Source organism: Dipodomys spectabilis, unplaced genomic scaffold (genome assembly GCF_019054845.1).
Source record: "Dipodomys spectabilis isolate Male_0828 unplaced genomic scaffold, ASM1905484v1 ptg000018l, whole genome shotgun sequence".
Taxonomy (NCBI): domain Eukaryota; kingdom Metazoa; phylum Chordata; class Mammalia; order Rodentia; family Heteromyidae; genus Dipodomys; species Dipodomys spectabilis.
This window is the reverse complement of record NW_024870695.1, coordinates 7,916,714-7,944,407: the sequence shown is the minus strand read 5'-3', so window position 1 is coordinate 7,944,407 and position 27,694 is coordinate 7,916,714. Positions and strand designations below refer to the sequence as shown.

The window sequence follows — 27,694 nt, the reverse complement described above, 5'->3', positions numbered from 1 at the left end:
CCTCAGAGATATTCCACAAGACAACTAACAAGCTCTCTGAAAACAGTTGAGAAAGTGAAGGTGGTATTGTTCCAGATAGATGAAACAACAAAAAAATGTGTGAGAACTGTCCTAATGGGAAATTTAAACATGTACCTACACATTTAAGTACTAAGAAAGTTAACAGAAATGTGTTAATTTCCTTTGAGGTATTGTGGTTATGTAAATAACTTATTTTATAAGGCTCAGAGGCAAAGTTATGTCTGTAAGTTACTTTCAAATTGCTTAGTAAAAATATGGCTGTCAAAAATTTAAATCTAGGCAGGTATGGTTCACTTATGTTACTTTTGAACTTGTCTGCATATTGGATCAATTTCCTAATTAAAGTGGCAGAAAATAAGACTTTTTGCTAAAAGCCTGTTGAATTACTCCAGGTTTAGACAATTCTAAAAGTGGGAAAGACACACAAAGACCTAAGATTCTCTACTCTTACTGTATTATTTTTATAAGGGCATCAATTGCCTCTGTGACTCAGTGGAAGACTTTATAAATGCATTATTTACATATTATATACAAAGGCAGGAAATACAAAGTAATGCACTATGGATTGTGACATTGCACACATTCATTCCAGTGGAAAAATGTTGTGCAAGATATGAAACAATATAAAAAACTTTCTTAAATACAACTGTCATTTTTAACATGACAACTATGAAATAAACATAATTTGAGTATTTTGCAACCTGTATTTTGTGAATGATGACAGATTAAATCAAAGTTAACTGATGGTGGGAAAAGAGAATGGTAATTTGTTCAAGAAAATACTCAACAACATAGCCTTGAGATGCTAGCACCCAGATTCTCCTTCAGCACTTATTTAAACACACAGGATATTTATATGAACAGTAATGTCTAAGAAAAGCTGGTTAGTCAATACATGCTTAAGTTGATATTTATTCTAGTATTAGAATTTGTTTTCATTCATTCAGCTCAGGAGATTCCCCTATGCAAAGATGTTCTATGATGTCTGATTCTTTCCTTTTGAGCAGTTATTACCTGGTGGCTAATATTTATTAAATATGTGACACATGCATGAAAGTTATTTTCAGTTCTATTTTCACTCCACACCAGTAGATTCTACCTTATTATTCAATTCTAATTTATGTAACTTATTCAATCAACATGTATTGATCATCTGCTATATGCAAGGCAATGGAGAAATAAGAAAAAGATGAAATCTCAGATTTACATTTTGAGTGCAATATCTTGGGTATTTATATATATAGCAGTATTTTTAACCTATTCCTTCCAGTCTGCCTTTTAAGCTGTTTATGACCACAAATTCAATTATCACTGTTTAATATTCATTGATAATTTCTGAATTAATGCTTTTCTCCAATGAAATTTTCCTTAGACATTGAGTTAACGTCCATTTATGAATGAAAATGAGGCTTCTAATTATTCCTTAAAAATGTCATTTTGTCTATTTCTTAGAGACTAAATTTTGCTTTATTTTCACTTTTAGATAGTGCAAATAAAATTATATTTTCACTAGTTTTAGATAATGCAAATCAAATTATATTTCATGTTTTATCAGACCTAGGTATTCTTTCCTCATAAGTTTTCACTTTGACTTTTCCCTCACTCTGCAGTGAACTCAAATCTATTTCTCACTTCTTTTGGTCATTATTTACATTCACATATCTGCTTTCATTGTTCCTTTGACTTGGGGTCTAGGATAGCATTTGGCCACACACTTTAGCAGGCTTAATGTTTCATTTCATGGCAAAGCAATTAAGATTACTTCTCAATACTCTAAAAAGCTGTCTATTGCTTAACTCAGCTGTGATTTCAGCACTATAACAAGCCTGGAATTATCCAAACATGTTTAAGACCTGAGCACAGGAGGCACTCAAGAAACATGTTTCGATAGACAAAATGGATTTCCTATAGTAAGAGAGCCACAGGCAAAACTTAGGTTATGAATTTAGGAGTCAGGCAAAAAAAAAATTGGAACTGAATATATTTTCTTTCCTTCAGGAAGACCTTGGATGTCAAAACCAAGGAAACTAAGGCTAACTTGTGAACATTAAGTTTGGAATGTATATTTTGTACATATATCTAAGGGTTTATATATATTCATCTATCCTATCTGATGACCTTTCACTAAGCTCATTATTTTGTTATTTGAGGGAAAGTATAAACAATGGTTATATAGAACTTAAGATGCTTTCAACTCCCCCTCCTCTTCAAATGTAATGGTTCCCCATGGCAGTTAGGCATAAAAGGAATAGGAGAAATAACAAAGGGAGAGGAGACCCTTTACATATTTTAAGGCTTCAAGATGGGAAGAAACAAGGCCTCATAGCAGCTTTGTCTTTTCTATAATCTCATGGTATTTTTTAGTGTGAAATCTCTACTTGATGGACACTTCCAAGTTACATTTATAAGGCCTCAGTAAGAAGTACTTGAAATATAGCAAAAGTTGACCAACTAGATATTTAACCCCTTTCACAGTTTTTTTTTCTGGAATAATTTGAACTGATAGCAAATAAAGATTAAGAAGTTAAGCTTCCTTATTAAATTTCATAATAAATTCAAATGGGTTATACCCATGCAAATTCTATTTATGATAATGTGATATTTAACAGATATTGCACTTTTGGGGATTTCTTTTGAATGTTTTAACACATACAGCACACAGCATGAAATTTCTGTAACCAGATTGTAAAACCTAAGTCAAATCTCCTATATGCATTATTTGCGATGTTTGGCTCCTGTATGAACACGCTGATGTTGAATAAGGTTTGTACTCTGGGTAAAGGATTTACCACATATACGACATGCATAGGGCTTCTCTCCTGTGTGAATTCTCTGGTGTTGAATAAGGCATGTTCTCTGGCTAAAATCTTTGTCACATTCATTACATTTATAGGGTCTTTCTCCAGTATGAGTTCTCTGATGCTGATTAAGTGATGAAGAATAAATAAAAGCTTTCCCACATTCGTTACATTTATAAGGTTTCTCTCCAGTATGAATCCTTTGATGCTGAGTAAGATTTGCACCTTGCCTATATGCTTTCCCGCATATATTGCATTTAAAGGGTTTTTCTCCATTATGAATCCTCTGATGCTGTGTCAGGTGCACACTCTGGCTGAAGGCTTTCCCACACACACTACATTTAAACGGTTTCTCTCCAGTATGTGTTCTATGGTGTTGAGTGAGGTTTGCGCTCTGACTGAAGGCTTTCCCGCACACATTACATATATAGGATTTCTCGCCAGTATGAGTTGTTTGGTGTTGAATAAGAGTTGAGGAATGAGCAAAGGCTTTCCCACATTCATTACATTTATAACACTTCTCTCCAGAGTGAATTCGTTGATGTCGAATAAGATAAGTGCTCTGACTAAACACTTTCCAACACTCATTGCATTTATATGGTTTCTTTCCAGTATGTATTTTTTGATGCTGAAGAAGATGCGTGCTCTGACTGAAGGTTTTCCCACATTCATTGCATATATAAGGTTTTTCTCCAGTATGAACTCTCTGATGATTAATCAGTGATGAACTATGGCTGAAGGTTTTACTGCATTCCAAACATTTATATGGTTTCTCTCCAGTATGTGTCCTTTGATGGATAGTAAGATGTGCTCGCTGACTAAAGTCTTTTCCACAGTCATCACACTTATAGGGTTTCTCTCCAGTATGGATTCTCTGGTGTATAGTAAGGTGAGCACGCTGGCTGAAGGCTTTACCGCACTGGTGGCATTCATATGGTTTTTCTCCAGTATGCATTCTCTGATGTGCAATGAGGGATGAGATATGCCTAAATGCCTTCCCACATTCTTCACATTCATAAGATTTCTCTTTGGCATGGGTACTTTGGTGTTTCAGGAGGGATGGGTATTTTCTAAATTTTTTTCCACACCCATTACACTTATAAGGCTTCTCTCCAGGAAGTATTTTCCCATGTACAATACCATATGAGACATTACTGAAGGTTGCCTTGCCTTCATTATACATAAAAGTTTTATTATCTGACTGGGCATCAAATTGTACAATTAGGTTTGAATGATTTTCAAAATTATTTCTATATATATCATATTTACTAAGATATTCTTCTGTAGGATCTTCTTCTTCAAAAAAGCTTGACTTCAAACTGAAATCTCTTTCACTAGTGTGGGATTTCCCTAAGGTATAGGTTGTATATGTCTCCAAACTGTTATCATAGTCATATGATTCTTCCAACTTGATGGTCTGGGTTCCATCCTGTTTGAATTTAGGAATATTCTCTACTGTAGTACAGGCTTGTCCTTCAGTTTTCCATTCTGAAATAAAAAGAATATAAGTCTCCCTCCATTTAAGGAAAGGAAACAAAATAATTAACATGAATAAAATACCTAAAAACTATAGCTGATAACTTCATTAACATGGACCTTAAAGCTTAGGAAAGACTAAAAAGGCAAGAAAATGAGACTAAATCACTGAAAATTGTTCAACATGGATACTGAATAAATGGATAGGGTGAAGTGACAGTGTTAAAACAGTGGATAAAACTACATAGGTTGGGGCTGGGAATGTGGCCTAGTGGTAAAGTGCTTGCCTAGCATACATGAAGTCCTGGGTTTGATTCCTCAGTATCACACAGACTGAAAAAGCTGGGAGTGGTACTGTGTCTCAAGTGGTAGAGTGCTAGCCTTGAGCAAAAAAAGCTCAGGGACAGTGCCCAGGCCCTGAGTTCAAGCCCTAGGACTGGCAAAAAAAAAAAAAAAACAAAAAAAAAACAAAAAACTAAACAAAAGAAGCTACATTGGTTAACTTGGGGTTTCTATATGGAGCAATTTATGCAACAGTGTCATATGCTACTCCCTTTTCCAATCTACCCTACAATTCTTTAACATTACTAAATCAATCTCATGGGGGCATATCTCCCATAGCCTACAGCAATGCTTTTCAAAGTATAATCCAGACTGACAGCCTAAGTGCCCTTGTACCTAGATATATGTTAAAATGACTGGGTCCCAACCAGACAAATGGAATTAGAAATGTAATGAGTTGGACTAATTTATTTTAGCAAGTGAAGTTTGAGGACAAATGACTTAAAGAATAAAAATTAAAGGAGGAGTAAAAGAAAAAAGGTTCAAAGTATCATGGCATTCAGTCTCAAAGAATCAATCTTTTGAAAAAAAGTTATTATTCTACTAAATCCTCCATACCTCCTATTCAACCTGACTTCAGGTTTGGAAGTTACATACTACTTCCACAGATTCTACAAATGCCATGTTAATCTCAGACTCTAGGTCTCCACATGTGGTTCCTTTCCAGCTATAAAAAGAGATGTTTAGTGGTTGGAGATGTGACTCAGGTCATAGAGTACCAGCCAATGAGTGAAAGCAAGCATCAGATACTGAGTTTGAGGCCTGGTCTTGGGAAAAAATTTAAAAAATATGTTTAGTGGATCCAGAGCTCATGTTTGTAATCCTAGTTGCTTAGGAGGCTAATACCTAGAGGGTCAGATTTCTATTTTTTTTGGGGGGGGGTCCAGTTGTGGGGCCTGAACTCTGGGCCTGGGCACTGTCCCTCAGCTCTTCAGCTCAAGGATAGCACTCTACCACTTGAGCCACAGCGCCACTTCCGGCTTTTTTTTTCTTTTTGCTTATGTGGTGTTGAAGAATCAAACCCAGGGCCTCATGCATGCAAGGCAAGTGCTCTACCACTGAGCCACCTTCCCAGCTCCGAAGGGTCAGAGTTCTAAACTAGCCTGGGCAAGAAAGTCTGCAAGATTCAATCTCCAGGCTGGGTGTTGGTGGCTTGAGCCTGTAAACCTAGCTACTCAGGAGGCTGAGATCTGAGGACTGCAATTCAAAGCCAGCCTGAAAGGCTGTGATACTCTTACCTCCAATAAAGCACTCAGAAAACTGGGAGTGGTGTCATGGCTCAAGTGGTAGAGTGCTACCCTTGAGCTGAAGAGCTGAGGGACAGCACCCAGGCCCAGAGTTCATGGTGCCATGGCTCAAGTGGTAGAGTGCTACCCTTGAGCTGAAGAGCTGAGGGACAGCACCCAGGCCCAGAGTTCAAGCCCCATAACAGCAAAAAAAGATTCAATCTCCAGTTACCCAGCAAAATGGTAGACTGGAGGTGTGGCTCAAGTGGTAGGGTACCAACAGCCATGTAATATAAGGATACAAGTCCCTGAGTTAAAGCCTCAGTACAAACACAAAGAGATGGGTGGGTGAGTGGGTATTTTCTTCGTACAGTGCTTCTTCTTAGAATGTAAAACACAGGGTAGACTGAATCATATATGAAACTGTCTTTTCTGTAGGCCAAAATGGCTGAATATTAGCAATGACAGTAAAATGCAACCTAATAAAATGTTGGCCCCATGATTGAACTTGGCCTTATATGAATGATGATTTCATTATTTTCAATTTAGAGTAAAATTTGAAAATAACATGTATTCTTTTCATTTTTCCTTCAGAAAATGGTCAAGACTTTGAATATAGCCATCAAACTGGTAAAATAAAATAAATAACAGTAACTTACAAAAAGGTTAACTCCATGAAAGTATACATGCACACACAACAACAACAAATATACATGAAATGCAAGCAAAAAAAGCTGTTCCCAAACCTATTTATAAACCTGTAAAATAGGTATTTGTTGATGCCTATTATGTTTCCAGTATGATTTTCAGCAAACTTCATGTAACAATTCTTTTGAAACAAGGACGAAACTGTGCAATTTAATATAGTCAAATATAGCATTTGTAATATAGCAAGAATATTACTAGATAGCTCAGAAACTTTCTAAGATATAGCTCAAAGCACATTATCTCTAACAATATATCCATTCAATACAATAATATGCAGTCATTGAAAATGATAGATATATCCATCAGTAAGGGACTGTTTAGATCAGGAGATAATGAATGAGATGTGAAAAATAATTAGGTGGGTCTAGGCACATTGATATGGAAAGGTGTGAAGGACATAGTATTAAATGAAAAAAAAAACATGTGGCTAACAGAATGCAGAGCAAGAATCCATCTATATAAAAATACATTGTGGAATCAGCCGACAAATGCTGGAGGGGATGTGGAAAAAGAGGAACCCTATTACACTGCTGGAGGGAATGTACACTTATACAACCACTTTGGAAAGCAGTCTGGAGGGTCCTTAGAAAGCTAAAGATTGACCTCCCTTACGACCCAGTCATACCACTTCTAGGCATCTACCCTGAACAACAGGAACCAATATACAAGGACACATGCACCTCCATGTTTATTGCAGCACTGTTAACAATAGTTAGGATATGGAAACAACCCAGAAGCCCCACCACAGATGAATGGATCCAAAAACTGTGGTATCTATACACAATGGAATATTATGCAGCCATTAGAAATAACAAAATAATGGCATTTGCAGGGAAATGGATGGAGCTAGAAGGAATCATGTTGAGGGAGGTAAGCCAAGAGCAAAGAGACAACTGGTACATGGTTTCCCTGATAAGTGGATGCTAAATCCAAAATGTTAGGTGATATGACAAAATTAACAGGATTTAAGAGACAAAGAACTCCCACTCATCTGGTCGAACCACTACTAAATATCCCCATGCTGCTGATCACATGTATGGTGTATATGTTATAGACTGTGATAGACAATTTGCTCCAGGAAAGTTAGAATGAGCTTGTGACTTTAAATGAGCATCATTATCCCTCAATACTGTGAAATTTGGGAAATTATGTAATCACTTAATCACAATTAAAAAAAAAAAAGACCTCGGGGAAGGTAGGGAGGGAAGGGATAGTAGGGGGAAAACAATGGAGGGGGTAACAATGCTCAATAGCAAGTGTACTCATTACCTTGTAATGAGTAACTGTAACCGTCTGTATAGTATCTTTACAATAAAAAAATTAAAAAAAAAAAAAGATACATTGTGGGAGTCCCAGAGACACAGGGAGCTGTCTGCAGATAACCCGCACAGAAGCCGCCTGAAGTACCAGTGTCAGACCCGCCGATTGCGATAAACGGAGAAACACCTGAGCCCGAAACTCGGCCCCACGACGGGAGCCCCAGAGCTACATGGGACGCCCACAGAACACCAAAGCAAAAGACCTACAAGGAAATGGTGCTGATCCGGAGAGTGCAAACCCCAGCGCTCAGAACCTGTATGGAGGCCCAGCCCCCACCCCTCGTCCGCGGCGTGGACACTGTGGACCCAACAGCATGGAGAGGCAGAGACAGAAGAGAATCACACAGAGCCACCACCGCCCAGCCCAGTCCAGCCCGCAACCACCCCAACTGAACTCTGATTGCAACAGCAACTGACAACCTACATCACACAGAAACAACTAGCACCAGGGTGAGTACCCCACAGGGGACAGTGTTTCCCTCAAGGGAGACCAGAGCTGGAGGGAATCCCCAGACCCTGACCCAGACTCCCTACCCCAACACCCGGACCACAGGACCCACTAAAACTGGGAACTGTTCCAGAGCCCGTGGAACACACACTGCTGGCCAGGCTAGAGCAAGAGCGCCCCTGGAAGGTAGCTTAAACGCCCAAGCCAGGAACAGTGCCCCTGGGTCAAGACAACCAACAGTAGAAGAAATTTGAACTGTGTACCCCAGGCTGCATAACCTAGGTGGTATACACAGCAGCACAGGCCCAACCGGCATGCCCCAGGCGGGGGTGGGGGGTTGGGGGGGTGGGGGGACCAGGCCTGGGGTTCCGGCGCCTGAACAATACAACCAACTCCTCCCAACTGAAGTCAAAAGCTGAGCATACGCCTCAGCAGAGGGGAGAAAAACAGCGAACTGCACCCCCTGGGAAGCATGCCTGTGACAACAAAAGACCTGGAGGCTCAGGACAAGAGAAGCCCAAACCCCACCAAAACCCGACCCATATATTCTAGGCTGGGAATTGGGCAACACAGGCCGCCAGCACCTGATAGTAGGCAGGAGCTCAGGCTGGTAAGGTGGCTCAGCAGTAGAGTGCTAGTCTTGGGTGCATGAGGCCCTGGATCTGATTCCTCAGCATCACATAAGCAGAAAAGGTCAGAAGTGGTGCTGTGGTTCAAATGGTAGGGTGCCAGCCTTGAGCTGAAGAGCTGAGGGACAGCACCCAAGCCCAGAGTTCAAGCCCACAACCGGCAAAAACAAAAAACAAAACAAAACAAAAATAACATCAGGAGCCCATAGCAGACTCCAGCATCTGGGAGAGTGCATCCAGAACATCCAATATTTCCAAGAGCACCCGTAGGAGCAAACAGGAGCAGTCTAGGCTGCTCAACCCTTCCAAAGGTGGGAATTGCCAGCGATCTACAGCAGAGAGCTGAAAATCCTATGTAGGTCAGACCAGCAGCTGGAGGTAGGCCCCTAACAGAACCCAGATCAGGCAGACTCTCTCTACCAATACAGAATCAGCAACCAAGCAAAGACAGACACACCAAAACAAAATTGCAGATTAGTCTCCAATAATCCCCGAACCCCCATGCGAAAATCACAGAGAAAAATTACAAGGTTTATCAACACCCAGGATAGTAAGCTATCCTCAATAGCCAGCAGCCACGCAGGGGAGAGGGGAGAGCCCCAGTGGGAGCAAAGCAGGAATGGAAGACAAAAGCTACATCCAAGCGATGCTAGAGGCAATGACTCAAGAAATAAAGCGAGAAATAGACCAGAAATTGAAAGAGCACAAGGATGAACTATCAAAAGAGATACAGGATATCAAACAGGAGATGCATGCAAAAATAGAGGCAGCACAAACCTCAGTAAGAAGTGAGATAAATGCCAAAATAGAGGCAGTACATACCTCCTTAAGAGGTGAGATCAGTACTTTGAGAACCAACATCGAATCCATAAAGGAGTCCATTTCCTCCATGCAAACCACAATAGAAGCCACAGTTAACAGAGTGAAGGAAATGGAATGTAGAGTGTCAGATACAGAAGACAGAATACACCAACTGGACCAAAAAGTGACAGATATGGAAAAATCACTCAAATTAAGCCAAAGGGAAATTCAACAGCAAGCAGACAGTGCCAAGAAATTTAACCTTTGTATAATTGGAATGGACGAAGGTGAGAAATATCAAAGCAAGGAAATGCAACACCTATTCAACAAGATAATTGGTGAAAATTTTCCCCACCTCAAAAAAGAACATCTTACCTACATAACAGAAGCAATATAGAACACCCAACAAGCAAGATCCCAGGAGATACACTTCTAGACACATTATTGTAAAAATGATAGATCTGAATAATAAGGAAACAATCCTGCATGCAGCAAAAATGAAGAAGGAGCTATACTACAATGGGAAAAAAATTAGAATCACTGCAGATCTCTCCACACAAACACTGAATGCAAGAAAGGCCTGGGAAAGTACCATACAAGCCCTGAGAGCCAATAACTGCCAACCCAGACTGATATACCCGGCAAAGCTAGCATTCACATTCAATGGAGAGCTGAAAATTTTTAATAGCAAAGAATAACTAAATGAATACATAAACATTAAGCCAGCACTACAAAGAATACTAAGAGGGGGAATACAACCTGAAGAAAGCAACCAGGAACTGGGACCTGCACCCAGCCAGGCATTAATCAAAGTCTAACTGAGCAAGCACAGGAGGAAAGGAAAGAAGAAAAACTGAGGAAAACAAGGAATGACAGGGACCACAATGCAGCTCTCTATACTATCTCTTAATATTAATGGGCTTAATTCACCAATCAGAAGAAAAAGAACTGCAGATTGGATCAGAAAACATGACCCACCCATCTGTTGCCTTCAGGAGACCCACCTCTCAGCCAAACATACAAATTCAGAGTAAAGGGTTGGAAAAGAATCTACCAATCAAATGCCCTCAGTAAGAAAGCAGATGTAGCTATCCTGACATCTGACAAAATAAACTTTTCATTAAAATCAGTACAGAAAGACAAGGACGGACACTACATATTAATACAGGGAACAATCCAAGAGGAGGGAACAATCCATCATCAATTTATATTCCCCAAATATGGTGCACCCAGATATGTTAAACAAATACTCTCAAAATTACAGCATAAAATAGAACCCAATACGATAATACTAGGAAACTTCAACACACCACTCTCACCAAAGGACAGGTCTACCAACTAGAGGATTGGCAAAGAAGCTACTGAATTAAGTGAGGCCATACTTCAAGCAGAACTAACTGACATCTACTGAGTATTTCACCCTAAAACAACACAGTACACTACACATTCTTCTCAGCAGCTCATGGAAGTTATTCCAAAATAGACCATATCATAGTTCATGCAAGGAACTTAAGCAAATACAAAGGGATCGACATAATCCCTGGTATCCTATCTGACCACAGTGGAATCAAGCTAGTTCTCAATAACAAAGCATCCCGCAGAAATTTCTCTATAAGACCTTTAAAGAAGAACTAATACCCATACTCCTCAAGCTCTTCAGAGAAACAGAGAAGGAGGGAGCTATCCCAAACTCATTCTATGAACCCAATATCACACTCATCCCCAAACCAGGGAAAGACCCAACCAAAAAAGAGAATTACAGGCCAATTTCCTTGATGAACACAGATGCAAAGATCCTTAACAAGATTCTAGCTAACAGAATCCAGAAACACATAAAAGAAATCATACACTATGGCCAGGTAGGCTTCATCCCAGAGATGCGGAGATGGTTTAACATAGGTAAGTCAATAAATGTAATCCAACACATCAACAGAGCCAAGGTCAAGAATCACATGATTATCTCCACAGATGCAGAAAAGGCCTTTGATAAAATTCAACATTCATTCATGCTAAAAGCTCTGGAGAAAATAGGAATAGAAGGAACATTTCTTAAAACAATAAAAGCCATTTATGACAGACCAATAGCCAATATTATACTTAATGGGGAAAAGCAACAACCAATTCTCCTAAAATCAGGAACAAGGCAAGGATGCCCACTGTCTCCACTCCTCTTCAATATAGTTCTGGAACCCTTAGTCAGGGCAGTAAGGCAAGAATAAGACATTAAAGGGATCCACACAGGGAAAGAAGAAGTTAAACTATCCCTTTTGGCAGATGACATGATACTATACCTTCACGATCCCAAGAACTTCATCCCCAAACTCTTAAAAATCATAAATCACTTTGGCAAAGTAGCAGGATACAAAATAAGCCCACAAAAATCAGTTGCCTTCCTGTACACTGACAATGTACAAGAAGAGAGGGAAATAAAGGGAGCTACCCCATTCACAATAACCTCCCAAAAAATAAAATATTTAGGAATTAACCTAACCAAAGATGTAAAAGAACTATTTAATGAAAACTATAAAAAGTTAAAGAAAGAAATTGCAGAAGACACTAGGAAATGGAAAGACCTCCCATGCTCTTGGATAGGCAGACTTAATATAGTGAAGATGGTAATACTGCCAAAATTAATATACAAATTCAATGCAATTCCTATTAAAATCCCAAAGATGTACATCACTGAAATACAGAAAACAGTCCAAAAATTCATATGGAACAACAAAAGACCTAGAATAGCCAAAACAATTTTAGGGAATAAAGACAACATGGGAGGGATATCCATGCCGAACTTCAAACTCTACTACAGAACTATAATAACAAAGTCAGCATGGTACTGGCACAAAAACAGACCTGAAGACCAATGGAATAGAATAGAAGATCCAGAAATAAATCCACAGGCCTACAGCCAGCTGATATTCGACAAAGGAGCCAAAGACATATAATGGAAGAAACACAGCCTCTTCAATCACTGGTGCTGGGAAAACTGGGCGGCCACATGCAGAAAACTAAAAGTGGACCCCAGCCTATCACCATGCACCAACATCAACTCAAAATGGATTAAAGACCTTAACATTAAACGTGAATCTCTGAAACTACTACAGGACAGAGTAGGAGAGACACTTGAATAGGCACAGGCAGGAACTTCCTGAACAGAGTCCCAGGGTCACAACAAATTGGAGAGAGACTCGACAGATGGGATTACCTTAAAATAAAAAGCTTCTGCACAGCTAAATCTATCACAACCAAGCTAGAAAGACAACCAACTAATTGGGAAAAAATATTTACCAGCAATATATCAGACAAGGGGTTAACATCCTATATATACAGGGAACTCAAGAAACTAATCCCTCCCAAACCTAACAAACCAATTACTAAATGGGCAAGGGAACTAACGAGGGACTTCTCAGATGAAGAAATAAAAATGGCAAAGAAACACATGAGGAAATGTTCATCATCCCTGATGGTGAAGGAAATGCAAATAAAGACAACCCTGAGATACCACCTTATCCCAGTCAGAATGTCCCACATCCACAAATCAGCCAACGACAAATGCTGGAGGGGATGTGGAGAAAGAGGAACCCTATTACACTGCTAGTGGGAATGTACACTTATACAACCACTTTGGGAAGCAGTCTGGAGGGTCCTTAGAAAGCTAAAGATTGACCTCCCTTACGACCCAGTCATACCACTTCTAGGCATATACCCTGAACAACAGGAACCAATATACAAGGACACATGCACCTCCATGTTTATTGCAGCACTGTTAACAATAGCTAGGATCTGGAAACAACCCAGATGCCCCACCACAGATGAATGGATCCAAAATTTGTGGTATCTATACACAACAGAATATTATGCAGCCATTAGAAATGACAAAATAATGGCATTTGCAGGGAAATTGATGGAGCTAGAAGAAATAATGTTGAGCGAGGTAAGCCAAGAGCAAAGAGACAAATGGTACATGGTCTCCTTGATAAGTGGATGTTAAATCCAAAATGTTAGATGATATGACAAAATTAACAGGACTTAAGAAACAAAGAACTTCCACTCATCTGGTCGAACTACTCATGCTGCTGATCACATGTATGGTGTATATGTGTACACCGTTATATGTTATAGACCGTGATAGACAATTTGCTCCAGGAAAGTTAGAATGAGCTTGTGACTTTAAATGAGCATCATTATCCCTCAATACTGTGAAATTTGGGAAATTATGTAATCACTTAATCACAATTAAAAAAAAAAAGAACCTCGGGGAAGGTAGGGAGGGAAGGAATAGTCTGGGGAAAACAATGGAGGGGGTAACAATGCTCAATAGGAAGTGTACTCATTACCTTACTATACTATACTATACCTCTGTATAGTATCTTTACAATAAAAAATTAAAAAAAAAAGATACATTGTGTGTAATCTAGATAGGCACACACAGATGCGGATGATCTAAGGGGAGTAGGCCCTGGTAATGAGTAGGAAGAGAGGAGAAATTTTCGTGTGTGTGTGTGTGCTGGTCCTGGGGATTGAATTTAGGGCCTGGTTGCTATTCCTGAACTTTTGTACTCAAGACTAACACTCTACCACTTTGAACTGCAGCTCCATTTCTGGCATTGTGATGGTTAATTGGAGAGTTTCACAGACTTTCCTGCCTGGGCTGTCTTTCCTCAGATCTCAGCCTTCTGAGTAGCTGTAATTACAGGAGTGAGCCACTTGCACCTGATGAGAATAATTTGTTTCCTTTACTGCTTGAAATTTTTATTCAAATACAAAAATTATAATTGATACTAGAAAATGTTAAATGAAAAAAAAAATCTATCATGATTAGCAGACTAGAAAATACATTAGCTAGAGAGCTGGGAATGTGGCTTAGTGGTAGAGTGCTTGCCCATCATGCACGAAGCCCTAGGTTTGATTCCTCAGTACCACAAACAGAAAAATCCAGAGGTGGAACTGTGGCTCAAGTGGTAGAGTGCTACCCTGGAGCAAAAGAAGCTCAGGGACAGTGCCCAGGCCCTTAGTTCAAGCCCCCTGGACTGTCCAAAAAAAGAAAAAGGAAAGAAAAGAAAATACATTAGATGAAGTGGAAAGAATAAGTTTCAAATTTTTAGTAAAGTGGTTATTACTTTCCTTGCTTTTATTGATTTTTATGCTGGTCCTGGGGGGCTTGATCTCAGGACTGGGTACTGTCCCTGAGCTTTTTTGCTCAAGGTTAGCACTCTAACACTTGAGCCATAGTTCCACTTCTGGCTAAGTGGAGACAAGATTTTCAGACTTTCTGGCTTGGGCTGGCTCTGAACTATAAGCCTCAGATATCAGCTTCTTGAGTAGCTAGGATTACAGGTATGAACCACTGGTACCCAGATAGTTTTATTGCCTCTGTGTGTGTGTGTGTGTGTGTATGTGTGTGTATGTGTGTGCACGTGCATGTGTGAATACATGCCAGCCCTAGGGTCGGGCTTGAATTTAAGCCTGAGTGCTATTCCTAAACTTTTTTTTTTTTTTGTCGGTCATGGGGCCTGAACTCGGCCTGTGCGCTGTCCCTCAGCTCTTCAGCTCAAGGCCAGCACTCTACCACTTGAGCCACAGCACCACTTCCACCTTTTTCTGTTTATGTGGTGCTGAGGAATCAAACCCAGGGCCTCATGCATGCAAGGCAAGCACTCTACCACTGAGCTAACTTCCCAGCCCCTATTCCTAAACTTTTTTGCTCAAGGCTAGTGCTCTACCACTTGAGCTACAGTTCTACTTCTGGCTTTTTTTGGTGGTAAATTGGAGATAAGAGTCTCTTGGACTTTTCTGCCTGTGCTGGCTTTAAACAATAATCCTCAGGTCTCAGTCTCCTGAGTAGCAAGGATTACAGGTATAAGCCATTGGTGTCTGCCAGTTTTACTGCATTTAATACTAGAAATATAGTTATACTGCTTTAATCCAACAAACCCTTTCTTAAGCAAGATTTGTTACCCTGCTCCAAAGAAACAAATGGACTAAATAGGTACACACACACAATGAACTAGTTCTAGAAGCTCACTACTTTTTTTTTTCTGGTCCTGGCATTGAACTCAGGGCCTAGGCACTGTCCCTGAGATTCTTTTGCTCAAGGATAGCACTCTACCACTTGAGCCACAGCACTACATCTGGCTTTTTCTGTTTGTAGTAGTACTGAAGAATTGAACCCAGGGCTTCATGCATGCTAGGTAAGCACTCTACCACTAAGCCATATTCCCAGCCCCTCACTTTATTTATTTATTTATTTACTTATTTATTGTCGGTCTTAGACCTTGAACTCTGGTCTTGGGCGCTGTTCTTGGGCCCTTCAGCTCAAGGCAAGAGCTCCACTGCTTGAGCTACAGAGCCACTTCCGGTTTTCTAGATTATTGGAGATAAGAGTCTCACGGATTTTCCTGCCTGGGCTGGCTTTGAACCATGATTCTCAGATCTCAGCCTCCTGGGTAGCTAGAATTATAGGCGTGAGCCACCAGCACCCGGCCCAGCCCCTCACTTTAACTTCTAAGAAATAAGAAACAGTCTATGGCAGTCTACACACACCTAAAAAGGAAGTTCTACAGAAGTGTGTGTGTGTGTGTGTGTGTGTGTGTGTGTGTTTGTGTATGTGATTTGTGTTAGGGGTTGGAATCAAGACTTCATATATGCTAAACAAGTGCACTGCCATTGATCTATACCAGCCTAAAGCAGTAAGTCTAAATGATGACCACAAATATCGCTACTACAATACATTTAAAAATCAGTTTATTAGAAATTCAGAAACTGAAGTCATGATGCAGCGCTTAAATATGTGTCTAAGTAACCAGAAAAGCTGGTTAGAAGTGAAAGTATCTTGTTAGTTAATAAAGCCACATAGCAGTCTAATATTTCTAACAGAGAGAAATGCTGGTTTAGATAACTATGGAAAGCCTCAAGGAAAGATTTCAGTTTGAGTCTGGCCTAGAACAATGGCCAGGTACTGTACAAACATAAAGAACCAGTTGAGATGGTAATTGATCCTACTGTTATTCTCCTTATAAATCATCAAGACTTACATTTCCTGTAGTACAACTAATTAGATAAAATAAATAAACCAAGTCTCATAGCTCTGAGATGGATAGTAAAAATCCTCAGAGGCCAAAATTCAAGTAAAAAGGTAAGACAGGAAGATAGGAAGAATAATCTTGGTTGCCTGAGATAACTCCCCAATCTTGCTGAGTATCACAGACTTCTCTGCTCAGGCTGGCTTTGAGTCTGTATCCTAAGATCTCAGCCTCCTAAGTAGCAAGGATCACAGGCATGAGCCACTGGTGCCTGGCAAATTAGCTTTTTAAAGAAAGTGAAACTATACAAGGTAGCATAGAACATTCTGTTAATTCATTATTAATGCTGTATTCCAGTACAAATATTAGTACAAATACAAGTCAGTGCCTTAAGTAAAAAGATACAAAAGCAAGATGCAAAAGTATTCAAAATGTTCTTTTGTGTTCAAAAGGAAGGATACGTTAATGAGAAGAGAAACCCAGGAAGGGTTTCTCCAGCAACAAATGAATATGGTTAGCTTCAGAGAGTGGAAGGGATAAGATAGAGGGTTTAGGAATGTATTCTTTTTTATTATATAATTTTGACTTCTGAACCATGTTAATGTTACTACATACTCAATAAGGCATAATAAAAAGAATAAAAAACTAAGAAAATACCACCCTTAGTTGGATTTTTTTTTTTTTTTGCTTGTCCTATGGATGCTTGGATGCTATACCTTGCTTTTTCTCTAGGATGGCACTCTAGTACTTGAACAACAGCTCCACTTCTGGCTATTTGTTGGCTAACTGGAGGTCAGTCTCATAAACTTCTTGGTAGACTGGCTTAGAACCTCCATACTCAAGATTTCCGCCTCCTGAGTAGCTAGGAATATAGATATGAACTACTGGTGCCTGGCTTATTTAAAATTTTTGAATCTTATGAATGCATTTTAAAAAATAATTAGAAAAAATTAAAAGGTAATGAGTTGGGGCTGGGAAGTTGGCTCAGTGGTAAGAGTGCTTGCATCGCATGCATGAGGCGCTGGGTTTGATTCTTCAGCACCACATAAACAGAAAAAAGCCAGAAGTAGCGTTCTGGCCCAAGTGATAGGGTGCGAGCTTTGAGCTGAAGAGCTGAGGGACAGTGCCCAGGCCTAAAGTTCAGCTCCCACAACCAAAAGAAAAAAAAAGGGAATGAGTCAGAAAAGTAGATGCAGGAAAACAGACAAAAGGAATTCAGGCTGGGTGTAGGTGGCTCACACATGTAATCTAGCTACTTGAGAGGCTGGGATTAAGGTTCAAGATCAAGGTTCAAGGCCAGCCCGGACAGAAAAGTCCATAAGGAAGGAAACTGGACATGGTGGTCCCTAAAAGTAGACAGATAAAAGCTCACATGAATGCTCAGGTGGGGAATGAGATCCTATCCTAAAAATGACCAGTGCTGGAGGTGTGTGATCAGAGGTAGAGCACCGGCCTCGCCAGTGCAAGGCCTTGAATTCAAAACCCCAGTACTGAAAAAAATTCAGAAAGAAGATAGTTTGGGTTTTTAGGTGACTTTTATGCTGTTTACATATAGAGAGAAGGAAAATGGCTGCAGACAAGCTCTGAGCCTGGCCTTCAGAGTCATGTAGAGGATAAAATGAGAAGAGACCCAGGGAAAAGAAGAAAAATGTGTAAACTCTGAAGATGGTCTCTGTAAGGTAGCAATACCAAACACATCAGAATTCTTTTTTTTTGTTGTTGTTGGTGGTGGTCATGGGGCTTGACCTCTGGGCCTGAACGCTGTCCCTGAGCTCTTCAGCTCAAGGCTAGCACTCTACTACTTGAGCCACTGTACCACTTCTGGTGGTTTATTGGAGGTAAGAGTCTCAGGGACTTTCCTATCTGAGCTGGCTTTCAACCTCAATTCAGATCTCAGCCTTCTGAGTAGCTAGGATTACAGGCGTTAGCCACTGGCACCTGGCTACATCAGAGTTCTTAATAGCATGGGATACGTCTGCTGAGATTGATTTGGCCATACTGAAAAGCATTATCAACATACTCTTGTATAAACTCCTAATACAAAGAAATTCATGCGCTGATTTTTCTCTCACCTTGACTAGGGCCTTCTAAAATTTCTTTTATCACCATCCATGGTTCTTCCAATATGGGAATCACAGTTGGTCTGTACACAGTCAGTCCTGTTCAGGGAAAATATGATGAATTTTATCCTGGAAATAAAACAGCCATGAAAGTTTATTATGATATCTAAACCTCCATAGGAAACCATGGACATGATCTAATATGAGGTCTTATTTAGAAGTAGGATAAAAATTTCTTGCTACCTAAGAGAATCCTGGGAAAGAATTTTTCCTTTGCAGCAGCAGGAAATGGGTAAGTCAGAATTGCACAGCATCAAATGGGCAGCACTGTGAAGCTGTATGTCATTTCAATGATCTTTCATTTAAAAGCCTTTCACTTGGAAAAAGAGAGTATTAATATGGCCATTTTTTGTGCCTGAATGGGATGAGAACACTAATCTCTAGCTCTTATTTTTACCCAACGACTTCTAGGCTTAACCTATTCTTAACAAGTAGGGGCCAAAAGATATTCTGTGGGCATGATGGAAGGAGAAGGGTAAACAATGGTTACCTAGAGAAACCATGTTCCAATAGTTCTGTAATGTCACGGTCTTGTACAATTCCTTCTGTACAGGACGCATTAGTTCCCAGTCCTCTTGGGTGATGTCCACAGCTACATCTTTGAATGTCATTGATTCCTAAAATATCAAATGTAACTTAATTTGGTTTAAGAACTAGTGGGAACGGGATAGTGGTAACACTGGGTGTGTATATGGTAGTAGGGGATCATAGAATCTTAGGCGCTAGAAACCTTAAAAGTTGTCTGGTCAAAAGCCTCACCCTACTAGGCATGGCTTATGTTCCTGTAATCCCAGCACTCAGAAGGCTGAGGTTGGAAGACCATGTATTTGAGGCTAGCTTAGCCTCATAGTGAGTTTGAATCAGCCTGACTACATGGCATCCTTCAGTGGTGCTAAAGGGAAATTCAATAATGAAGTATAATTTTTGGGGTCCGGTCGTGGGGCCTGAACTCTGGGCCTGGGTGCTGTCCCTCAGCTCTTCAGCTCAAGGCTAGCACTCTACCACTTGAGCCACAGCGCCACTTCCGGCTTTTTTCTTTTTGCTTATGTGGTGCTGAGGAATCGAACCCAGGGCCTCATGCATGCAAGGCAAATGCTCTACCACTGAGCCACCTTCCCAGCCCCTAATTTGTTTTTTAATGTGTATACCAGGTCTTGAACTTAGAGCCTCACACTCTTGCTCAGCTTTTTTACTCAGGGCTGGTACTCTACCGCTTGAGTCATGCTTCCAACCCAGCTTTTTTTTGCTGGTTATTTTTGGGTTAAGACTGGGCTTCCCACAAAGGTGTATGATTGGTTAGGTTTCTTGTTGTAAGTAGGACGACAGGCATACGTCATTGTATCCAACTCTCCACAGAGAGGCTCTCATAAACTTTTCTGCCCTGGTTGGCTTCAAACCACTATCTTTCAATCCCATTCAGGTAGGTAGGATTACAGCCATAGGTGTACAACCATTGTACATAATCTTTCATTTTAACATCTTTGTAATTTTTACATATATGTAAAAAAGGGATTTCTTCATGTCATTTTAATCAAATTTTCCATTACTGGGTTTTTTTTTTTTTAACAGTATTTCCATTGCCTTTCTTAGATTTTTTTTCTAGGTAAATATGTTCATATTCTCTTTAAATAATTGTAATTTGGTTGCCAAAGGCTTTCCAACTTCAGGATGTATATTTTTCCAATTAATCTCTTTTAGTTCATAAACAGACATACATAACTTTTCTCTTTCTCTCTTTCTTACTTGTTCTTTTTTGAATACTATGGCTTGAACTCGGGACTTGTACTAGCTAGACAGGTGCTCTACCACATAAGTTACATTAGTCTTGTATCTTTTCTCTTAAGGTGGCTCAAATTGATATTCTTTAAATTATAAGACTCATACTGGATGCTGGTGGCTTAAACCTATAATCCTAGTTTTTCAGGAGGCTGAGGTCTGAGAATCAAGGTTTGAACCCAGTCTGGGCAGAAAAATCTATGGGACTCATTCTCTAATTAACCAGCAAAGAAACTCAAGTGGTAGAGTACTTTGAGTGAAAAATCCAAGTGAAAGTGAAGCCCTTAGTTCAAGCCCCACTATCAGCCAAAAGAATAAGGAGAGAGGTGGAGGGGGGGAGGGGAGACAGAGACACTGACTGATTCATGGACTCAATCAAGCAATATCAAATAATATATGGTATTTATTACTCATTAATGAGGAAAAATAACATTTAGATTAATATTTACCTATCACTTCCTAGAATATAGGCTAGCCACAAATCTTACAATATTTATTCACAATCTGAGAACTAAATTTTACTTATTGGAGTTGAATAACTCAGGCTAAGAGAGGTTTGGCATCTTGTCCCAAATCACAAGTTCAAAGGCATAGCCAGGAATCAAATTCCTTTGTCTTTGTTAGTCCACCTCTTTCCCTTTATGCAATCTTGCTAACTTCAAGTCAAGGAGAATATGAAAGACATATCCAAGGAAAACAATGAAAGCACATGTGCCAAAGGAACTAAGAAGGGAAACTAATGAGGTCCCAGGTAGGGTTTTCAAGAGTTCAGATGTTACAGGTCCAGGACAGAAAATATCCTCATACACTAAGAAGGTACTATAAAGATACAAACTCACTTTGGTCACCAAGTCATTGAACCACCCTGCCTGGAAAGCATGTCTGGGGTCTTCTTCTGGGGTCTCTTGGCAAAGGACAGAGTTCTGAGGAGCTAGGAAAGAGAAAGAGATCATGATGGAGATTAGTTCTCTTTGTATAGCCTAGGAAACCCTTCATCAAATAGATACCTATACTTTTTTTTTTTTTTTGGTGGTCGTGGGGCTTGAACTCTGGGCTTGGGCGTTGTCCCTCAGCTCTTCAGCTCAAGGCGAGTGCTCTACCACTTGAGCTACAGCACCACTTCTGGTTTTCTAGTGGTTAATTGGAAATAGGAGTCTCACGGTCTTTCCCACCCGGGCTGGCTTTGAACTGAGATCCTCGGATCTCAGCCTCCTGAGTAGCTAGGATTACAGGCATGAGCCACCAGTGCCCGGCTACCGATACTTTCTTAAAGCGAGCAGTCAAAAGAGAATAGAAAACAGCACAATACTCCAGAGTCAGAGGGAGGGCTAATGACTTGTCCTGAGAATTCAAAAACAAGTTTGCTTGTGGACTTAAGCATATTACAAAATTCACAATTTTGGGCTGGGAAGGTGGCTCAGTGGTAGAGTGCTTGCCTTGCATGCATGAGGCCCTGGGTTTGATTCCTCAGCACCACATAAGCAGAAAAAGCCAGAAGTGGCGCTGTGGCTCAAGAGGTAGAGCGCTAGTCTTGAGCTGAAGAGCTGAGGAACAGCACTCAGACCCAGAGTTCAGGCTCCATGACTGGCAAAAAAAAAAAAAAGAAATTCACAATTTTCTATTAAATCCTTTTCTGATGTAAATTTTATGAGTTGAATCTTTCCTTAATAGCGATTACTCACTGGACTTTTTCTACTCTTTTGGAAGCATAAAATTCAATCTACAAAGGCAAAGGTATGTCTATCAGTAGCTTGGTATAAACTTCTGCATATAACTGAGGACTAATTCAGGGATTCATTTATTTATGCCTAGTCATTCTTTCATGACATTTCTCCTCTGGGCTGAGATAATGTATTTGGTTCCAAGCAATGTGTAAGGGAAACACAATGCAGAATGGAGCTCATGTTAAAGCCATGTTCTTACACACTCAGTGATCTTGGTTCTCCCAATTTCTTGAGAATGCTGTTAGATGTGCTGCTTGTCTTCTCTAACCACCCTGGGATTCCTCCCCTCTCTGTTCCGCAATGCTCACCTTCTTCTTCTAGAAGCTGAGTCAAATCCTCCACCAGAGTCACCACTTCCTCGCTGCTTTCTGGATACTGGGACTTTACCCAAGTCCTAACCTCACCAGGCAGGATAGTCAGAAACTGCTCTAGCACCAGCAGCTCCAGGATTTGTTCCTTGGAGTGAATCTCAGGTCTCAGCCACTTAAGACAGAGCTCCCGGAGTTGACTTAATGCTTTTCGAGGACCAGCTAGGTCTGAGTATGGAAAATTCCTAAAATTCTGTCGACAAGTCTCAGTGTCATGCAAGAGTCTTGAAGTAAGGGCTTGCTTCTCAACATTGTGGGGTCCACTTTGAGCCTTGTCTGATTTCCACATTAGAAGGAATTGAGAGCGTGAAGAACTGGTCATCCTTTTCCTTGAGGCTAACATTGCTACAGACAGGAGAGTCAATCTGGCAATATCTTTTATTTCTCCAGTAATGAGGCAATTGCTTGAAGTTTCATGCTACAGACATAACATTATATCAAGGGCTTCAGCAATCAGAGGCAAAACAAAACTGAGGTAAAATTAGTACCTTTAGTTGTAAATCTGAGCTTAGAACTTGCAGGAACAAGAAAGAGACCCTGAAATACAAGAATGAATCACAAGGTCAAGAATTTCTAATGTATTCTGCAATACACACACACACACACACACACACACACACACATATACAGAAACTGACTGCTCAGTGTGCATAAACCCATAAAAGATGAAGGATTTATCTTCAACTTCTCTCCTATATCCTTAGAATTGTAAGAGAAGGGGTAGCTGGTGGGAGAAGTGACCATAAAAAGATGTGACAGGGGCTGGGAATGTAGTTTAGTGTTAGAGTGCTTGTCTAGCATGCATGAAGTCCTAGGTTTGACTCCTCATTACCACATAAACAGAAAAAGCCAGAAGTGGCACTGTGGTTCAAGTGATAGAGCACTAGCCTTAAGTAAAAGCAGCTCAGGGACAGTGCCCATGCTCTGATGTGACAGAGCAATTGTTTAAGTTGGGTGCCAGTGACTCATGCCTGTAATCCTAACTACTCAGAAGGCTGAGATCTGAGGATCACAGTTCACAGCCAAGCCTAGACAGTAAAGTCCATGAGATTCTTACCTCTACCAAAAAATCTGGAAGTAGAATTGTGGCTCAAATGTTAGAAAGACAGTCTTGAGCAAAAAGCTAAAGGAGGGCTGGGAAGGTGGCTCAGTGGTAGAGTGCTTGTCTTGCATGAATGAGGCCCTGGATTCAATTCCTCAGTATCACATAAGCAGAAAAAGCTGGAAGTGGTGGTGTGGCTCAAGTGGTAGAGTGCTAGCCTTGAGCTGAAGCCCTGAGGAACAGCCCCCAGTCCCAGAGTTCAAGCCCCACGACTGACAAAAAAACAAAAAACAAAAATCCCTAAAAGACAGTGCCCAGTCCCTGAGTTCAAGCCCCAGTATTGGCACATGTGTGTGTGTGTGTGTGTGTGTGTAAAAAAAAAAAATTAAAACATTTTTATAGCCAAAAAAAAAACTATTTTTATAGCCAAAAAAAAAAAATCTGATCCAACTTGGAGAAGAGCCTACACATTTTAGTCACCGATGTCCCAGAAGCTCTATTGACTTGTGAACTCGTTCTAAACAACAGAGCTAACTAAGAGTTTCTGGGAACAAACTAGGTGTCAAATTTCTTCTTTTAAAAGTGTTCAAGGTTCCCAAGGGGAGGAAGAAAGAGGACGGGGGGGGGGGGGGGGGGGGGAAGCGAGCCATTCACTCACTTGGCATGATGGTTAACACCGTCCCGCGGTAGCGGTTCACTGAGGCTGGGATGCCCAGCCGGTTGGACTGGAAAGCAGTGAAAGGCCCTGACGTCTTCCAGAGAGATTGGAAGCGGTTTAGCGCCTTCTACGGGAGACAGTTCCTCGAAATGAGGATTCCGGCACCCCACACCCACCTGGCCCCCAGCTCCAGCTCCAAGTCGGGCTCGACCAGGGTCGTGCCAAGTGCGTGCGGCCTCACCCGGCGCCCGGGCGCTCCTCCTCCCGGCCCGCCCTCTACGCCCCCTCCGGTGCGGGCACCGGGAGTAGCGGGACGCCGCGCCGCACAGCGCGGGTCCGGGCCCCACACGGCAGCCTCCACCACCCGGTCTCAGCTTCTCTTCTGGCTGTGAGCACCGGCCTGCGCACGCCCCACGCCCGCTCGCTTCCAGCTTCAGGCCCAGGCTCGGGCTCCGGTCCCGCGGCGCGCGGACCCGGCGTCGGGACATCATTACCTGTCGCTGGGGCCCGGCCGCCGCGCAGCCCGAGCGGCCCCAAAGGCCACACGAGTAATAATGGCGGCGGGGTCGCGGGAGCCTCCGTGGCGGGAGAGGTCCCGTGCTGCAGTGCCGCCTCCGGCGTCGCCACTCTCTTTCCCAGACGCAGCAGGGAGCCGCTGGGAACCGTCCGTCTTACAGCCCGGCCCTGACAACTCCAGCCCTGAGTATATTCAGCGGCGAGGCTTGGCCGCGACCTCGCCTTGGCGCCAGTGCGCATGTGCCTCCGGAGAACGCGAGCTCCCGCACAGCCAATCAAAACTCGAGTTCGGGCCTTTCCCTGCCCCCAAGTCCCAGGCCCTGGACCTGTCTCCATGGCAACCTCCTCCACCCGTCACTATGACTTGCTTACTAACCTGAAAGGTTTCCAAAGGAACTTTAAAGTTTTCTCTAGGTAGAGACAGGCCTGGATGACAACTTGGACATTAGAGAGGTATCAGCAGCTTGGAGAATGGTTGGAGGTTGAAGCCCTGAGAAAATTACCCAGAGAAAACTGCAGGCTGGAAGATGTAGGTCTAAGGCAAGAAAACCCTAAAACGCTATTTGGAATTTTCCAATCTGAAACTCAGATAGGAAATAAAGAACCACATTCTACAATGTGTTATGACATACATACTTGAAGTTATGGAAAATAAAAAGAGAAACATGCATTCCTGTTATCTACTGCTCTATCAACAGACCACCCAAAAAATGTAGTAATTTGTTTTTGGTTCCTAAGGGTCAGAAAATTGGAAGAAGGTCGAGTGTCTCTTCTGCACCATTGTGTCTGTGGCCTCAGTTGAAAATTTGATGCTGAAAGGTTCCAATTCCAAGATGGCTTTTTGTGCCCATATGTCTAGATGCTATAAGATGAGCTCAACTTGGATTTGACCAGGGAGCCTAAATGTAAACTCCCCAATATAAAGGATGCAGGCTAGTTGGATATGTTACATGGGGGCTTTGGGCTGAAAGTGTGATTATTTAGTGAACAAGGAAGAAGCCCTGTGACATCACTTGGAAGTTGCCTAGCTCCAATTCTGCCGTACATTTGGTTAAAATAGTGACAGGCCTGCACAGAATCAATTGGAGGGAAGAGAAGCCTGACATCCATTACTTTACATGCCAGGGCAGTGTATGTGTGTGTGTTTGGTACTGGGGTCTGAATTCAGGGTCTGTGCTCAGCTTTTTTCACTGGTGTTTGACCATTTGAGCCACAGCTCCAGTTTCAGTTTTTTGCTGGTTAAGATTCTTGAGGATTTGTCTGCTCAGGCTGGCTTCTGAACTTGCTCCTCAGATTTCAGCCTCCTGAGTAGCTATAATTAAGATGTCAGCTACCAGAACCTAACTATAGTGCATCTTGATGCCATTTCTTCCATCCTCCCCCACTCCATCTATCTCATCCATCCTCTTAGCTTTTCTGGTTCATTTTTCACATATGTCCATTGAATATTATGGCTGTTTTCCCTCACCATTACTCTTTTCATTGGTCTCTCTCCATTTAATCCCCACATACCCAATCAGCTACGTAATATTTAGACTTGTTAAAACAGTTTACACCATATGATCTCACCTTTATATAGAATGTCCTTTAGTTAGTTTGGCCCACAGCATATGTATATAGCCATTTATTTGTTTTCAAGTATTTATATATTAGGTCCACATCTGATCATGTAATTTTTCTCTTTTTGATTCTGGCTTATTTCACTCAGTATGAATTTTTCCACAACCATTCATTTCCCTGCAAATGACATAGGATTACTCTTTCACATTTTCTTGATCCATTTGTCAGTTGTAGGGCATTTAGGCTATTTCTATGACTTGGCTATTGTGAGCAGGGCTGTCATGACCATAGGTTTGCAGGTGACTTTATTGTATTCCGACTTGTGATCTTTCAGATAAACGCCCAAGAGTAGCATTAGTGGATCACAGGGTAATTCTATTTTTAGGCCTTTTTTTTTTTTAATCTCCATAATGTCTTCTATAGTGGTTGTACTAGTTTGAATTCTCACCAAATGGTGTATTTGGGTTCCTTTTCCTGCTGTAGCCTTGGCATAGTTTGTCTTCTTTATGATTGCCATTATGACTGGAGTGAAATGTACCCTCAATTTTTTTTCATTTTATTTATGACCAGGGAACTTGAGCATTTCTTCATGTATTTGTTGGATTTGTTTTTACTTCTTTGAGAAGTTAGCTTCTTTGCTCATTTATTGAGTTGTTGATTCTTTGGAGGTTTATTTGGGCTTGTTTGTCATTGCATAATCCAGTGAATAGCAAGTCATGCCAAAACCGGTTGCATTTCCAACACCAAAATAGATTTTTAAAAATTTTTTTATTGTAAAGATACTATACAGAGGGTTACAGTTACATGAGTAAGGTAATGAGTACACTTCCTATTGAGCATTGTTACCCCCTCCATTGTTTTCCCCCTACTATCCCTTCCCTCCCTACCTTCCCCAAGGTTCTTTTTTTTTAAAAATTGTGATTAAGTGATTACATAATTTCCCAAATTTCACAGTATTGTGGAATAATGATGCTCATTTAAAGTCACAAGCTCATTCTAACTTTCCTGGAGCAAATTGTCTATCATGGTCTATAACATATAACGGTGTACACATATACACCATACATGTGATCAGCAGCATGGGGATATTTAGTAGTGGTTCGACCAGATGAGTGGAAGTTCTTTGTTTCTTAAGTCCTG

The 27,694-nt window shown here is 41.0% G+C and overlaps 1 protein-coding gene across 2 annotated transcripts; it reads right to left on the bottom strand.

Moving 5' to 3' along the window:
- Window positions 1-294: 294 nt before the first annotated feature.
- On the bottom strand, window positions 295-25,186 carry Znf287 (zinc finger protein 287). Of its 2 annotated transcripts, none has more exons than XM_042674170.1 (6): window positions 24,973-25,186; window positions 22,719-23,315; window positions 21,526-21,617; window positions 19,401-19,527; window positions 18,863-18,949; window positions 295-4,307 (listed from the first exon to the last, which is right to left on the bottom strand). In XM_042674170.1, exons 2-6 carry the CDS (start codon window positions 23,119-23,121, stop codon window positions 2,737-2,739), a joined length of 2,280 nt encoding a protein of 759 aa, XP_042530104.1. In that variant the 5' UTR covers window positions 23,122-23,315; window positions 24,973-25,186; the 3' UTR covers window positions 295-2,736. The 2 variants fall into 2 exon arrangements, with proteins under 2 accessions (XP_042530104.1, XP_042530105.1); XM_042674171.1 differs by having other exon boundaries at window positions 4,174-4,333.
- Between the last annotated feature and the right edge of the window lie 2,508 nt (window positions 25,187-27,694).